The sequence below is a fragment of the Leptonotus elevatus genome, chromosome 6 (assembly GCF_054856555.1).
Source record: "Leptonotus elevatus isolate MCC_2025b chromosome 6, RoL_Lele_1.0, whole genome shotgun sequence".
Taxonomy (NCBI): Eukaryota; Metazoa; Chordata; class Actinopteri; order Syngnathiformes; family Syngnathidae; genus Leptonotus; species Leptonotus elevatus.
This window is the reverse complement of record NC_141244.1, coordinates 9,925,367-9,939,975: the sequence shown is the minus strand read 5'-3', so window position 1 is coordinate 9,939,975 and position 14,609 is coordinate 9,925,367. Positions and strand designations below refer to the sequence as shown.

Below are 14,609 nucleotides of genomic sequence, written 5' to 3'. Positions count from 1 at the left end.
AGAACAACAGTGATTCTTTAGAATACTACTTCTAGAGGAAGTACCACCAGTGTTACTCAGCACTGTTATAAATTGTATCCTAGATGTGCTGAGATAAATAAGGGCTAAAAGTTGACAGAGCATTGAGAAACTTTGGATACAGTGGCAATAAGACAACACAATCACATAGCGGCTATAAACAAACAACTATATGCTCCTTTCACAATTCAAACATATCTCACAATCTAACTGTGTACAAATTAGTCCAGAGGAAACAAAACCGAGACTGTTTATTGACCCGCAATAGTTACCAATGTAGCTTACTTTAGCTAAAACAGCACCGACTTTGCCTAGAACTTTAGCCTCAAGGTTAGCATGGTGGAAGAATTCTACATTTCTCAAGTGTTTATATATTTTTATATACCGGGTAATAGGCTACTATCGCAAAAATGAACCAATATACAATGCCAGATATATATTTATAAAGTTATTACTAAAGAGTACTGAACAGTAAAAATTTAAAACCGATATATAGCGTGCATGCTACAGTACGTATTTTGTAATGGCTACGTGTTAAATCTTACCTTCAATAAAGCCTTCAGAACAAACTTGGTTGAATGGGTAGTCTATCTGGCCGCAGTGGGATCAGCTCAGCTGTCTTCCTGGCAAATTTTCTGTTTTCTCTCCATGGTTCAAGACTGGCAGTAAAACATTGTGTCGACCTGTATGTATGCACTGTATGTGGATGGACTCAAATTCTGCTTTTTATGTCCAGTGTACAATGCGCCATAATTTTTTTTTGGTTGACGTCATTCCATTTTCTTTTAAGTTGTATGCTCATTATTTGGCTTTTTTTTTCTTTAAAAAAAATAAATACATTTTGGCTAATTTGTGGTATTACTTTTTTAAGGCATGGTGTGAAAAGAGCAGTTTCACATGTACAGAGGCACAAAAGGATATACTAGTTATTAAAGCAAACAATTTGACTGAAAACGTTATGCTTAAAATGACTTGCAGTGTGTGTGTGGGGGGGGGGGGGGGGGGTGCACAGATTCTTTTAAAATAATATTGTACTTGACAAGTATCTGGTGCAAATGGGGATTTATTAAAAAAAAATATATATGAAAGCAGAAAACAGTGTAATGAATGCATTAAAGTGAACTGTGTGTGTAATATTGGGGGGTCTGCACCCTTTGGGGAAAAAGTCTTTATATTTAAACGCATCAATTTGATGCATTTTGAAAAAAATACAATTAAAAGACAGTATCAACGTACTTTTAAAATGTATTCTAATAGTTTCTAGTTACCTGACAATTTTTTTTACTATGGTAGGATTCTGAGTATGTTTGAGTTAAGTCAACAATTATTTTTTTTTACTTTTGGATTAATCCAATTACAAATGTGCTGAGACCGACAGACAGAACATATATAGAGATATTGATAAAACAGTCAGTCTTCTGTCTTAATCTTTCAGACAGTGATAATCAATACAACTTTTTTTTGTGCTCAATTTCTGTGCGGCCCAATTCCAAATGTTCCATAGTCCACTGCCCGGCAGTTGAGCATTGATGTATTACAGGATCACTGAAATGGTTTAGTTAGCAAAAGTGTCAATAACTATTTGTAATGTGTATTTACTGTATCATTTTACCTCATAATGCAAACAAGGAATGTGCATGACGTTTGTTTCCAACGGGCCAATTTATTAGTTCCAGACAATAACAGGGTGTATTTCCAGACAGGCATTGCCAGCAACATAACACAGCTTCACTTCCAGGCGTCGAGTGATTCAATTGTCCAAAATCAAAGTCTCAAAGTCCGACTGCATGATATGTCGCACCTGTACACAGACTATTGGAGGTCTATCAGGATTTCTACTTAGAGCCACAACACAGCAAATAAATTCTCAAACAAGAAATCTACTAACAAAACCTAAAATAAAAAATAAAAAAAATGATACGATTGTACAAACCAGAAATATTAGAAAACTATACACTGTTGAATGTGCTAGATGAAATAACTTCTGCATTACAAATATTTCCATGTAAATATAGATCATTTCTTGTTGTCCACCAATTAACATTGCGGTAATCAATTGTGCATTTATGTGCAAGAAAATATGGTTAATGTGTGGTTGAGGGGAAAAGCATCAAGTAGAAAAAAATAACACTGTGCTTGTTACGCAACTTCAACCACTAAGTCCCAATATGAAGCACAAAAAAAAAAAAGCATAAGAGTTCAGAGTAGGTCAGGGGTAGGGAGCCCTGGTCCTCGAGAGCCGATGTCCTGCCTGTTTTCCATGTCTCCCTCCATCAAGACACCTGATTGATGAACAAGATCGTTATCAGGCTTGCTGATTAGATGATCAGTTGAGTCAGCGGTGTTTGAGGAGTGAGACATGGAAAACAGGCAGGACAGTGGCTCCCGAGGACCAGGGGTCCCTTATCCCTGGAGTAGGTGAACCTCATCCTAATTATTGAGGTATCAAGAGAAGCAGTCATGACTGTAAACACTACACATGAACATCCCACTGGCATTTAAATAGTTGATTTACACTCTTGCACATATGTATGATATACCCTCCAAATCGATCCTGCTTAATCACTTCACATCAATTATGTTGCTAGTTTAGGCTACAATCCTTAAATGAGATCTTTGCTCATGATGCATCATGTCACAGGCAGCAATCTTGCCCTACTACGGGAGGGGGAAACTATCGAGAGAGGAAATACCAGCCTGAACAGATAGCTGGAATAACAGGAGCTACTCAGCTCTCACTCAAGACAAATAAATAAGAACCCACCCAGTTGTTCATCAAGACGAAGGGGGGGATCTGAGGACTTACAGTTGCACTGTATTTACATCCAGCACCTGTTAAGACTTCTGACAGGAACCCCTTGTAGACTTTGAACATATTAGAATATCCTCCCAGATTATTGAGGGATTGTACCTCCCTCCCCATCTGAGGACTAAAGGGGTCAATTCACATTTCAATAGGGATACAAATGTGAATTATGAGACGGGTTATCAATTGTGACATAAGTACTGATGCATTGACAGGTTTCATAATAAAACATATCAAAGGACCCCAAAGATATACTATATCAAAACAGGATTCTTTTATTCCTTAGTGCAGGTACGATTACCCCTTACAGGCTCGCTCGTGTCGGGGAAGCATCAATGGGCCTAATGTTCTCACATTTACCTCAGTATTCACACATCTTGACGCCATTTCAGAGATGTTTTTTTTTTTTTAAGGACGTGGATGGTCTTGGGGGAGCCGGCCCAGGAGAGATTAGGTCAGGACTCGGTTTATCAGATAGCGAGATCCATGACATCAAGAAAATGATGAAGCGGTCAAAGTGAGGCGATGTTAGAGCTGGAATCCCTCCATAGGTCCTTCCTGCTGTTGAAAGATGAACTGGCCCTGACCCTGGTCCACCTGCGGCGCCAGGCTGGCATCTTCCTCATCCACACCGAAGTAGTGCTCGATCAGGTCAAAGGCTTTCTGGTAGATCTCCTGGTTCTCGTGACTCTGCAGGAATTCGATCTTGTCCAAGCCTGATGTGCACATACACACAAGGAGGAAGGATGAAAGGTGATCTAAGCAGGCCATAGTTAGCAGATGTCACTATCATTTTATACCAAAAGCAGCAATAATTTAATATATACGACGGCGTATTAGGGCCACGTATAAATAAATAAAAATTGTGGGTGAGGGCAATATTTCGAGAGAAAAAACTCGGAAATTTGCCACTTTATAAAGTGGCAAATTTGCAAGAAAAAACTTGTAAATTGCGACTTTATGAAGTAGCAAATTTGCGACTTTATAAAGTGGCAGATTTGCGAGAAATACATGTAGCGTTAAGATAGTCTAATGTGAGGATTCGTTTGTGGTTAATGGGACACTGTTTATGAAATAAAAAAAAGGCGATAGAGAGACGGATTTATTCCTAATTTAAATTTTACTCGTCATATGCGGCAGCTAGAACGACAACACTTCCTGATCACCTATCATCTGATTAGCACTAACCAATCAGAATCTAGCATACTTTAGGTAAATGCAAGTGAATGACGGGGAGCGGCAGATTCAACACATCAACTTAGCTACTTGTACAAAAAAAAAGAAAAAAGTATGAATGTGTAAATAATAGTTCTGGAAACATAAATGTATAAGTATATATACATTTAAAAAAATTTACTTAAATGCTTGATCCTCAGGGTGTGGACCTTCGCAAAGCGAGGCTTTTTTGTCGCTGACCGTACCCAAGGTTGCAAAGAGCGAATGCTTAACATGATATGGTTAAAGCCATTACTATCTCCTTATTTGAAAACCCGACCAAAAAGTATTAGCACAAACATCTGAGTAGTACGCTACGTGTATTTCTCGTAAATTTCTGAGTTTTTTTGTCGTGGATTTGCCACTTTATAAAGTCACAAATTTGCCACTTTATGAAGTGGCAAATTTACACGTTTTTTCTTGCAAATTTGCGATTTTATAAAGTGAAATTTGTGAGTTTTTTTCTTGGAATATTGCCCCCGCCCTCTAAAAATATATATATTTATGTGGCCCTAATACGCCGTCGTAAATACATGACTAGAAACAATACCCCTGTAACTTTCACTAATAGTTGGTGCATCAAATTTACAGTGATGTTTAAAACAGTGTCCCTTGCCCAAAAGCTTATTAAATATCGCAAATGGAACATTATTGGTGAGAAGGGCATTGTGGGTACTTGAATTGGTCATGTACTTTCGTAATCTTTTTTTTTGGGGGGGTAGGGACAATTCTAGAGGCATTTGAAGTGCTAATTCCATGTTGTTGTTATTTTGTTTGTTTTTTTAGTTTTAGAAAATTCCACAAAGATGGCAGCCAGTTGTCACGTTCCCAGATGCAGATTTTTGTGTATAAAAATGATCTATCTATATTATAAATGACCAGAAACCAATCTCATTAGGATGCGCTGCAAGCACTAAATGCAGATTTGTGGTTTTGTTTGATCAAAACATATTAAGTTCCATCAAAACTGGGCATTAAGTTTATAAAGTCAAAAATGTTAAATGTAATTCTTACTAAAGCTAAACCTAAACTAACTTCATAAAGTGTGCAGTGAATGTATTGGGAATATCGGATTATTTGTAACATTGGTCATGTCCTACTTTGCAAGCAGTGTGCAAAACTGTACCATAAGCCTCCTCGATAAGTGCACAGTAAGGATTGATTCCTGTTCCATTCTTTTTGGCCTCCTGTTCTCCCAGCCGGAGGATGTTCTCCAGACCATTCAGAGAGACCTGCACGATCTTAGAGTCCATCACGGTGAGAAGGTCACACATGGGCTTGATAGTGCTCAGCGAAACCAGGTACCTAGTCACACAAAACAGGAAACCATCATCCAGTAAGCCGGTTTCATTTAATGACTTTGAAGGTTATGTGCAATAATAATGTATGCTGTTTCTCTGAAGGCAAAAGAGAAATTGCCATGTACACTAATATTATTATTATTATTCATAACTAAGTTCTATATGTAGCTACTTCTCAAAAAAATATATTAAATATCGCGCCCATCCACCTTTATATAACATGGCATACTATTTTTGCTGCGCTAATAGGAAGGTTAAATCTGATCAAGGTCCAAATTATGCTCCTTGAGGAAACATGCATTTTGTGATGAACAGCAACAAAATCCCACAAATGCTCATTCATTAAAAATTAGGAACTACTACTTTCATGACAGAGAAAGGAGCAACCAAACGCACATTTCAGAACATTTTGTTTTAAATTTATTCAAAGTAAACTCAACTCACTTCTTTAAAATGACCTGATGGTGATTTGCGCCAAAAGTATAAAACGCATATGGTAGCATAGTTCTTATTCAACAACGTTAAAGCATGTCAAAAGATGCCTAGTAATAGCCAATCCAGTATCTAAAAATCCCTTGCTGCACATGATGGGATGATGCAAAATCATTATGATACAGGTGTGGGGGGTTGGTGTGACGATTGGTCCTATACAGATTAATTCAATAAATTGCCTGGGGATCCTCATTTGATTAACAAGTATTGAAATCTATCACACACACAGACGATTAATGTTCAAATAAATACCTGACCTGACTGATTCCCCCCCCCCCCAGAGAAACAGTAAAACATTTGGTACCTGATCTGTGCAGGAGTACCGCCCGAGGTGGCGTTGGTTATCGCCCACGCTGCCTCTTTCCTTGTGCGGAACTCGGCCTTCTGAAGGATCTCAATCAGTATTGGGAAGATGTTGGCATCAATCACACTCTGGCAAGAGGAGTATCAGCAACAAATTAAATCCACCTGTCTTAAAACAGGAATAATGGAATGCATTTTAAGGAGCATTTACTTGAATCTGAGCTCTGTTTCCAGCTGTAATGTTGGACACAGTCCAGCATGCCTCCTTTTTGATAGACTCCTTGGGACTGCTTAGCAAGTGTAGTAAACAAGGTAGTGCTGCACAGTTTAAGATCACCTGTGATGACAAAAACACGAGAACATTAACAGCGTTGAAGAAGAATATAAGCAGGATATATGTCAAGTGTGCGTGAGCCACGTGATTCGTTGGACTCCACCTGTGTCTGAATGTCATCTCCAGTAACAATGTTGCCCACTGCCCGTAAAGCAGGAGAAACCACCTTGTAGTCGCTGTGCCTTGTGAGTGAACAAACACAAACGCAGCAATTAAATAATCGTCTGTATTTTCAAGTTGTTTTATCTGTCCTGCACACATGGATGAAAATACGCAACACAGCACAATGACTACAATATATATGTTCCATTAGCAATGTGCACATCACACACTAAAGACACATTAGGTAATCTGCTGTTAAAAATGATAAACACACATAGCAATCCTCATTTATCGCAAATTCCACAAAGTAGCGACCAAATATTTGTTATTATTTATATAAGTTTTAAAGTCTCATGCATATAATACCAGAATACACACAGGCAAAATTGTTGATATTAATCAAAGAAAAAAGTCACAGCGCTCAAACAGATAACTTGAATCTGACAAAAGTAATAATAAATGAAAACGTTATGAAAATTAACCATTGAAAATCAGACACTGCTTTTGAATTGTTGGGTTAATAGAATTATTAAAACGAAGAAAAAGACTCATGAAACAGGCCTGGACAAAAATGATGGTACCCCTAGTAAATAATCTGACCATAGTGTCAACTAAGGTGTTTTAATTAATGTAACTAGCATCGTCGGTGACGTCAAGCCTGTTATCAGTGAATCATTCTTTTTAAAGGGAGACAAGTAGTCAGTGCTGTTTGGTGACATGGTACCACACTAAACGTGGACCAGATGAAGTGAAGGAAAGTTTAACATTTTTTTTATAGACAAGCACATTACCGGCAGTAAACGCTAAAACAATTTCCAAGCAGTTTGATGTTCCTTTGGTTATATTTTCAGAAATTTAGGATAGACGGGATTACACCATCCATCCTTGTTTGGGCCAAAGTGAACTTCATTAACGACCAAAGAGGACACCATTATTGAAAATAAATCATGAAAAAAATGAGACTGGAATTTACAAGATGCAAAGCTTCTGGGAGACCGTTACATGGACAGACGAGACAAAACTCAACCTTGAAGCATACCAAGAAAAGACCGCTGTCCCTATTGTGAATGGAGGACGCTGCTTTGCTTATTATGGCGCAGGGTGTCTTGAATCTGTGCAGGGTACAAGGAAATCTCAAGTCTATCATGGATGGTAGGTATTCTAAAATAGAAATGTCCTGTCCAGTGTCAGAAAATGTGGTCTCTGTCACAGGTCACGAGTCTTGCAACAGGTATGACCCAAACAAACATAGCGAAAAACACCGGAAGTGGCCTTCTTAATTTGATCTAACACCTATTAAACATGTGGGAGGAGCAGAAACAAGCCGTTTGGAGAAAGCACCGTTCAAACCTGGGACAACTGGAGCAGTTTATGCATGAAGAGTGGGCTAAAACACCTGCTGACAGGTGTAAAAGTCTCATTGAAAAAAAATCGTTTGATTGCAGTAATTGCCTCAAAAGGTTGTGCAACTAAATATTAAGAGTACCATCATTTTTGTCAAGGCCTGTTTCAAGATCTTGGTTTAAAAATAATACTGTTGAACCACAATTCAAAAGCAATGTCTGATATTCGTTAGTTCATAAATTTTGCTATTTTTCCTTTTATTTTTTTTCATTTAACCAAGGGGTACAAAAAGATTTTGTCCACACACATATGACAGATGATTCAATACCAAAATAACCTGAAATTATTCTAATGGTTGAAAGAGTAAAAAGTGTGTTTCATACTGTGAGAACATTTGGCTCAAATTAGAGTGGTCTTATTTCTCAGAGTGACAGGGGGCACAGATAAAAATAATGATGTCACCATTGTGTGACCAAAAAAAAGGCTGCAACGGAAACAAAGCACTGTCAGATAGTAACATAAAAATCATCCCACCATCCCTGCCGCTTTGATGACAGACAGCGAGACAAACAATAGGAAGTGGTCATGTTAACCTGCACGCTTTTACTTGTAATGTGACTCAACTCCAGCCCCTTTTCATCAGCCAAGAACATGACCATGCTTTTCTATTTATTGAACATAAACACCACTAAGGAACATTTCAGCTCATCGTTGCTATGACAACAATCTGAGGACGCACGCTGCAATTAGAGCCTGATGTTCTCTCTGTCCGACCCAAAATTCAATGAGTATTCCGTTGTACGAGGCGAACATCCAGACTGTGTGGCGTGGCATGCTTATCTCATAAGAATGCAAAAACTGTAAGAATGAATGGTGGCAACCCTGCTTTTTACAGTACAATAAACGGAATATATTGTGAATAAAAAAACGCCATCTATTCTAAAAGGGTTAGAGTGACAGTTGAAAGCTTCTCACATAAGCAGCTCCACCAGCCTGCGGCAGACTCCCGAGTCGATGACTGTCTGGATCTTCTCATTGGGTCCGTCAGACAAATAGGACAAGGCCCAGCAAGCATCAGCGAGCACATCTGGATCACTGCTAAAAAGAAGCCTGGACAGCACACTAAGGCACGGCGACACCTGATAGCAATTAAGGTTACGAGAAAGATGGGAAGAGCTTCATTGCGGGGATGAAGTCAAATTCAAAAAGACAAACTGCATACAAAGAAGGAACATAATTAACGTATTCCTCAATCAAGTCTTGATAACTGACCTTGGTGAAATCTGGTGGTGGGTTTTTCCCGCGGCACAAGTTGGACAGAGCCCAAACTGCATTTCGAGTTGTTGTGAGGCGGCTGGATTTTGCAAGCAGCCTGGAGAAACAGAGAGCGCCATCATTTTGAAGTGACTAAATAATGTACAACACAATGAGAGAATACAGTGACAGGGGAAGAAAAACTTACTCCTGTAGTGAAGGCAGGATGCCACAGTTGAGAACGTAGTTCCTGCACTCTGCATTATCTCCAGCGATGTTGCCCAGCGCCCACACAGCCTGAAATCAGCACAGTTTCTCCTATTGTTGTGCTTGTGAATCAAATACAAATAGTGCTCAACATTTCCTGGTTGCTTGTCCAAAAGGAAGAAGACCCAAGTTGATTATATTGTTGGTCATGAAGGAGAAAGGAGTTCATCGTGGTGATGGTGTCTGTTTCAAGACGGTATAGTTAAAAAATAAAAATAAAAAAAGCCTCTCGCGCTGTGCTTCATTTTACTGGGATAGCCTTGAAAAAAGATGTGAAACATGTCCACTTGCCTGATCTAAAACCCTCATTAGCTCATTTTAGCTGATTCTCTTGGAATGTCTTTGGAAATACTTGAAATACTTTCCAGATTGTTCACACTCTCCATCTAACCTTACTTAGCTAAAGATGTTTTGCAAGGAACAATGGGCAAAAGTTTCAGTCTCTTGATGTGCAAAACCGATACAGACATTTCCCAAAAGAAAAAGGTGGTTCTATAAAGTATTAACTCAGGGGGTGAACAATTTTGCACGCACCACTTTTCGGTTTTTTTTTCTGAAACGTTAAAACGATTGTATGAATTTCGTTCCACTTGGTGTTGATTCCACACACACAGCAAAAAAATAATAATCTAATTTTATATCTTTAGCCTGAAATTTGTCAAAAGGTCAAAAGGTTCAAATACTTTCGCAAGCCACTGTTCACTAATCAAGACCTCTATTGATACTGCATTGTTCACTCATGTTTACGTTTGATCACAAAAGGTTCTCACCTGTTCCTGTACATCTTCGTACTCAGAATTCAGTAGCTCGATGAAAATGGGCACAGCTCCCGTTTCAATCACAACCTTAGTGTGCTGGAAGGTGCCTGAGGCAATATTGGTTAAAGCCCAGGCTGCCTCAAACTGAAAACAAGCACACGTAGATTGACGCAATAAACACTTGAATGACAATTCAGCAAATCTCGTCTACCCGGTAAGAACATTCAGCTTAAGTAAAATTGTGAAAGTCAAAAGCACATTTATTCAAATAATGAAGCGCCAATTTGAGTACACGTCTAGCATTGTGTGACTGAGCAAAGCTCTTTACCTGCAATGTGCAGTTTTCACTCCTCTTCAAGAACTCAACAAACTGATTCACAACCCCAGGGGTGGCAATAACCTCGTCTATGGGTGGGTTGGGCTCTAAAAATGCAAAGTAAAGTTTTGAACTCTGGTTTTTAAGTGGTTGAGACTAAAAAGTCAACAACTGTTCTACACCGTTTTTAAAATGGGGCGGAGGGGGGAATAGAGATCTCAATAAATATTCTTAACGAACATATTTACATTAAATTAGCAAAAATTACTAAAGAAGGAATTGGACAGCACTTAAGATAAAACAAGAAAACAAAAAAGAAAATAAAGAACGTGGTGTCCTATGCGGTGGTGTTTTGCAACACTTAAACATGAATGAATCATGCTAGAAATGTTCTGCAATAGACGTGACTAAGATCGGCTTATTTGTCATGCATGCTCATACAATGCACATCTCGTGCATGACACATTCGCGTTACTTAAGGCCGTGGCTTTGGTCAGCGACACGAGGGAGGTGAGTGAGGAGTGAAGTGAGGCTACATTTAAATGTCAGCAGTTTGGAAACTGCACGCACCTTTAAAATACAGGCATGTGATTTGACCAAAGTGAAATTATCTGAAAATTTAGCCGGGGGTCTGGGGGCCGCGGGCACTCAGCTAGGTCCAGAGCTCATGGGTTTTCCGTGTTTTTGAGTACTTTCAATGCACTCAGATGACAAAGAAATAGACAAAACAACAGCATAAATTTTCAATGTATATTGAACTATCCCATATAAAATTGCAGTTTTAGTCAACTCAAAATCAGTCACATTCAAAAACATTGGACTGCCTTTGCTTTTAAAAACTATCACCGAGAATATCATCATATATATTTACCATGCAATAAATCATTTAATCAATCATTCTTAATTTAATACATAATGCATAACAAAAACATAAAATACCTCATGCAGCAAGCTCTGGTAAAAACACAATCATGCATTCGGATTGACTAAGATCATCTCTGTAACTGCATACATCAAGATAGTCAACATATTGAAACCTGAAAAGTGCAAACATGCAGCATTCATTTGAGTTTGTGTCAATGATTAACCATGTTAAATATTTATGACCATTTTTATTACGTTATAATATTTTCGAAAATTTGATTTCGATTAATTTGAAACGTTTACCACCGACCTCAAAATTCACGACTCTGTCAGCAACTGGTACAGGTTGTTGGGGTGGATCACGTCTCTCTATTACCGCTTCCGATTGTGATGTCAATAAGGGATGGAGGCCGTAAAGTTTTGGGAGTTTTCGTTTGGGCACCGAAACTTCCAGCGATGGAATAATTTGTTGTTCTTGACTGGAGTTCTTTCACGTGTTTTTTGCTCTTTGCGTGACTTTCAAGAGCTTTGAAACCTCTCCCACCATAGTCAATGGTATCATGGCACCAAATGCAAAGCGCTTTCCCGGCACGATCGATCTTCCGAATAAAGTCACTGAACAAATTCGTCACAGTCTTCTTTCCAACATTTGTAGATATATCCTTCTCTAACCAGTCCCATCGAAACTTGTTTTTTACGATCTTGTCAATTTCCTTAACTCGCGGAGCATCTTTGCGTTCGATCACGGACATTTCTTTAAACACCCGGCAAAAACGTCTGAGAAATGAACAATGGCATACTCCTGTGCCTTTATAACAAGCGCGTTTATTGGTCAACAAACAATGGCATACGCCTATGCCTTTATAACAAGCGCTCTTATTGGTCAACACGGAGACTTCCGCCAATCGCAAGATCGGTTTCATTTCAGTTGCGGAAACACTAAAACGGAATGCTGTAGAGAGACGAAATCGGATTTTTTTTTTGGGGGGGAGATAAAAAAAGCGGAATTCCGCGAATTTGCGGAAAAATCACATGCCTGAAAATAATCTGTCATTGTTTTTTTTGGGGGGGGGACATTTTAAATATCCAAGGTACTAGTGGTATGAGTATTTGGCATAAGTATCGGTGACTACTCAAGAGTTGAGTACTCGTGTTGGTATCAGTCTGAAAAGAGTTGTATCGAAGATCCCAAGTATAAACACTACAAATTCTAGGGAGGAAACACAAACCTTTAGACAGCAGTTTTCTGAATTTTTGCGTAGCAATCAGCTGATGGTCTGGATCTTCAGAGAACATCATCTGAATCATATCAGGTGTTATGAATCCATCCTGTCGACATCAGATAGATAAAAATATATGAATGTATGTTATGCAAAGACTGCAACCGAAGAAAAAAAAACATGGTCAAGAATTAAGACAAAGCACCAACAACAATAAACATTAATTGAACAAAGATTTCATGATGAATGTAACATGACTTACGCTGGCAACAGGCACTGTTGAGCTAATGTCTGGATCCTGGATTGGACATTCTGACATTGATTCATCAGCTGATGGTGTACACACATTTCTCCTCTTAAACAGCTGTGGGGAAAAGTAGGGGCCATGGAATTATCCATCTACATGACAAGTATTTGATGTTTTGCAACTATAATTCAATTTCACTCGTTAATTATATACAGCCTTCCTCTTTTGATAATGCAGCTGTTCAATTCAAACATTTTTGACTTCCCTGTAACGGCAGAACACATGGCAAGGGCCTGTAACAACCTACAGCCAAACCGCAACACTTGACATGTCTGCATACAGTGTAGGCAAAATGAGGTCAAATGAGATGTAGTCAAGATCACAATGGTTTTAACACCATTTAATTTAACGAGTCTGAGTGTAATTTATACCATTGTACTGAGTGATTCTGATATTTAAATGTGCATTAGGAGACAATTTCATCAATATAGTGTTCTGTGTCTCAATTCTGACAACAGTAGAAGTTTGTGATCATGACGTCTGTGGTGCCATCCCATGAATCGCATGGATTTTAAGTGTTTACCTGCTCCTCTCGTTTCTGTTTGCGCAGTTGGATTCCTTCTTCCTCTCTCCTTCGACGCATTTCTTGAGGATTCAGGGCTTTGTTCTTGTAGCTCTTCATCCTGTAGCTATCTTTCCCCGGACTCGCCATGGTCTGAAAAGTCAGGACGCAACAAAGTCAAGAATTAAGCGAAGCACAAAAAAAGAGCATTTCTTCACTTATTTCTGACATTTTGATCTGCTTTACTATTTAAAATTATTTTAATTATCCAGAGAACCGCTATTTCATTAAGATTTAACTTGTTTTGATTTCCACTGACCCCATTCAAAAGAGACATGCCTCTTAATTCTTTCAAGTCTAAATGGCTGCTTACTGAGCTTCATCTTTATCCTCCCTGTCTGCTTCCTTAAAATCTGACCTTTCATCAAATTGTCAGTGTCATTGCCCAGCCCTGAGAGGATGGCTCTCGTCAGGTTCAAAGAGCATTAGATTTGCACTGATAGCCACCAGTTTTTCAAATCTTGTGTGAGCTTGTTGCTACTCTTGATTTGACTAATGTTAATAGGATTTGGAGACTTCTGAATAATTGTGCAAGGGCTTCGGATCCAAGTATCCCTTCAATCAGGTGGATACAGACATATGCTTTACCACGACTATAATAAAATATCCGATATCCTTAACAAATAACTTGCTTGGTAAACTACATTGCCAGACTCCAAAGGATTTTTTACGTTTATCAACCGTTATGCTAAACAGGGTTTACCCCTTGAAACGGGACTGTCAAATGCTAAGGGTGCACTGCTCGCACACATCTTCCATAGCTATGACTTCACACGTTAAAATGCCGAACGAACAGGGTTTTAGCCGTGCTTCTCAAATCCTCTACTTGTTTTTCTGGACACGCTGCAATTTAATATTTTTATTAGGCTATTCGGAATCGGTTCCTAATCTAGCAGTGGGGCTAGCGCCTGACTGATGCAGCTATTCTCACCCGCTGGAGTGTTAACATTCAACAGCGATAGCAAAATATTCAACACCTAATACCTGCGTTGATTCTTACCAACACAAAAATTGACGGACTTGAAATTGTCCAGAGTGTTTAAAAACTCCAATTCTTACAGGTCTCCCTCCCCTGTCGGTAGAGGAAAATGGCGTCGTAGTGATAGGTTTCCCAGAAAACACCTCGCGTCAACAAGACGTTCGTCA

The 14,609-nt window shown here is 38.8% G+C and overlaps 1 protein-coding gene across 3 annotated transcripts; it reads right to left on the bottom strand.

The window, feature by feature from the left end:
• Positions 1-1,661: 1,661 nt before the first annotated feature.
• On the bottom strand, positions 1,662-14,606 carry kpna5 (karyopherin alpha 5 (importin alpha 6)). 3 transcript variants are annotated; one of them, XM_086079574.1, is made up of 14 exons: positions 14,523-14,606; positions 13,425-13,556; positions 12,857-12,958; positions 12,604-12,703; positions 10,523-10,617; positions 10,207-10,338; positions 9,378-9,466; positions 9,188-9,287; positions 8,891-9,054; positions 6,573-6,651; positions 6,347-6,472; positions 6,137-6,264; positions 5,166-5,344; positions 1,662-3,540 (listed from the first exon to the last, which is right to left on the bottom strand). In XM_086079574.1, the coding sequence occupies exons 2-14, from the start codon at positions 13,551-13,553 to the stop codon at positions 3,353-3,355; spliced, it is 1,611 nt and encodes a 536-aa protein (XP_085935700.1). In that variant the 5' UTR covers positions 13,554-13,556; positions 14,523-14,606; the 3' UTR covers positions 1,662-3,352. The 3 variants fall into 3 exon arrangements, with proteins under 3 accessions (XP_085935700.1, XP_085935699.1, XP_085935701.1); XM_086079573.1 differs by having other exon boundaries at positions 14,464-14,594; XM_086079575.1 differs by having other exon boundaries at positions 14,448-14,565.
• Positions 14,607-14,609: the final 3 nt, after the last annotated feature.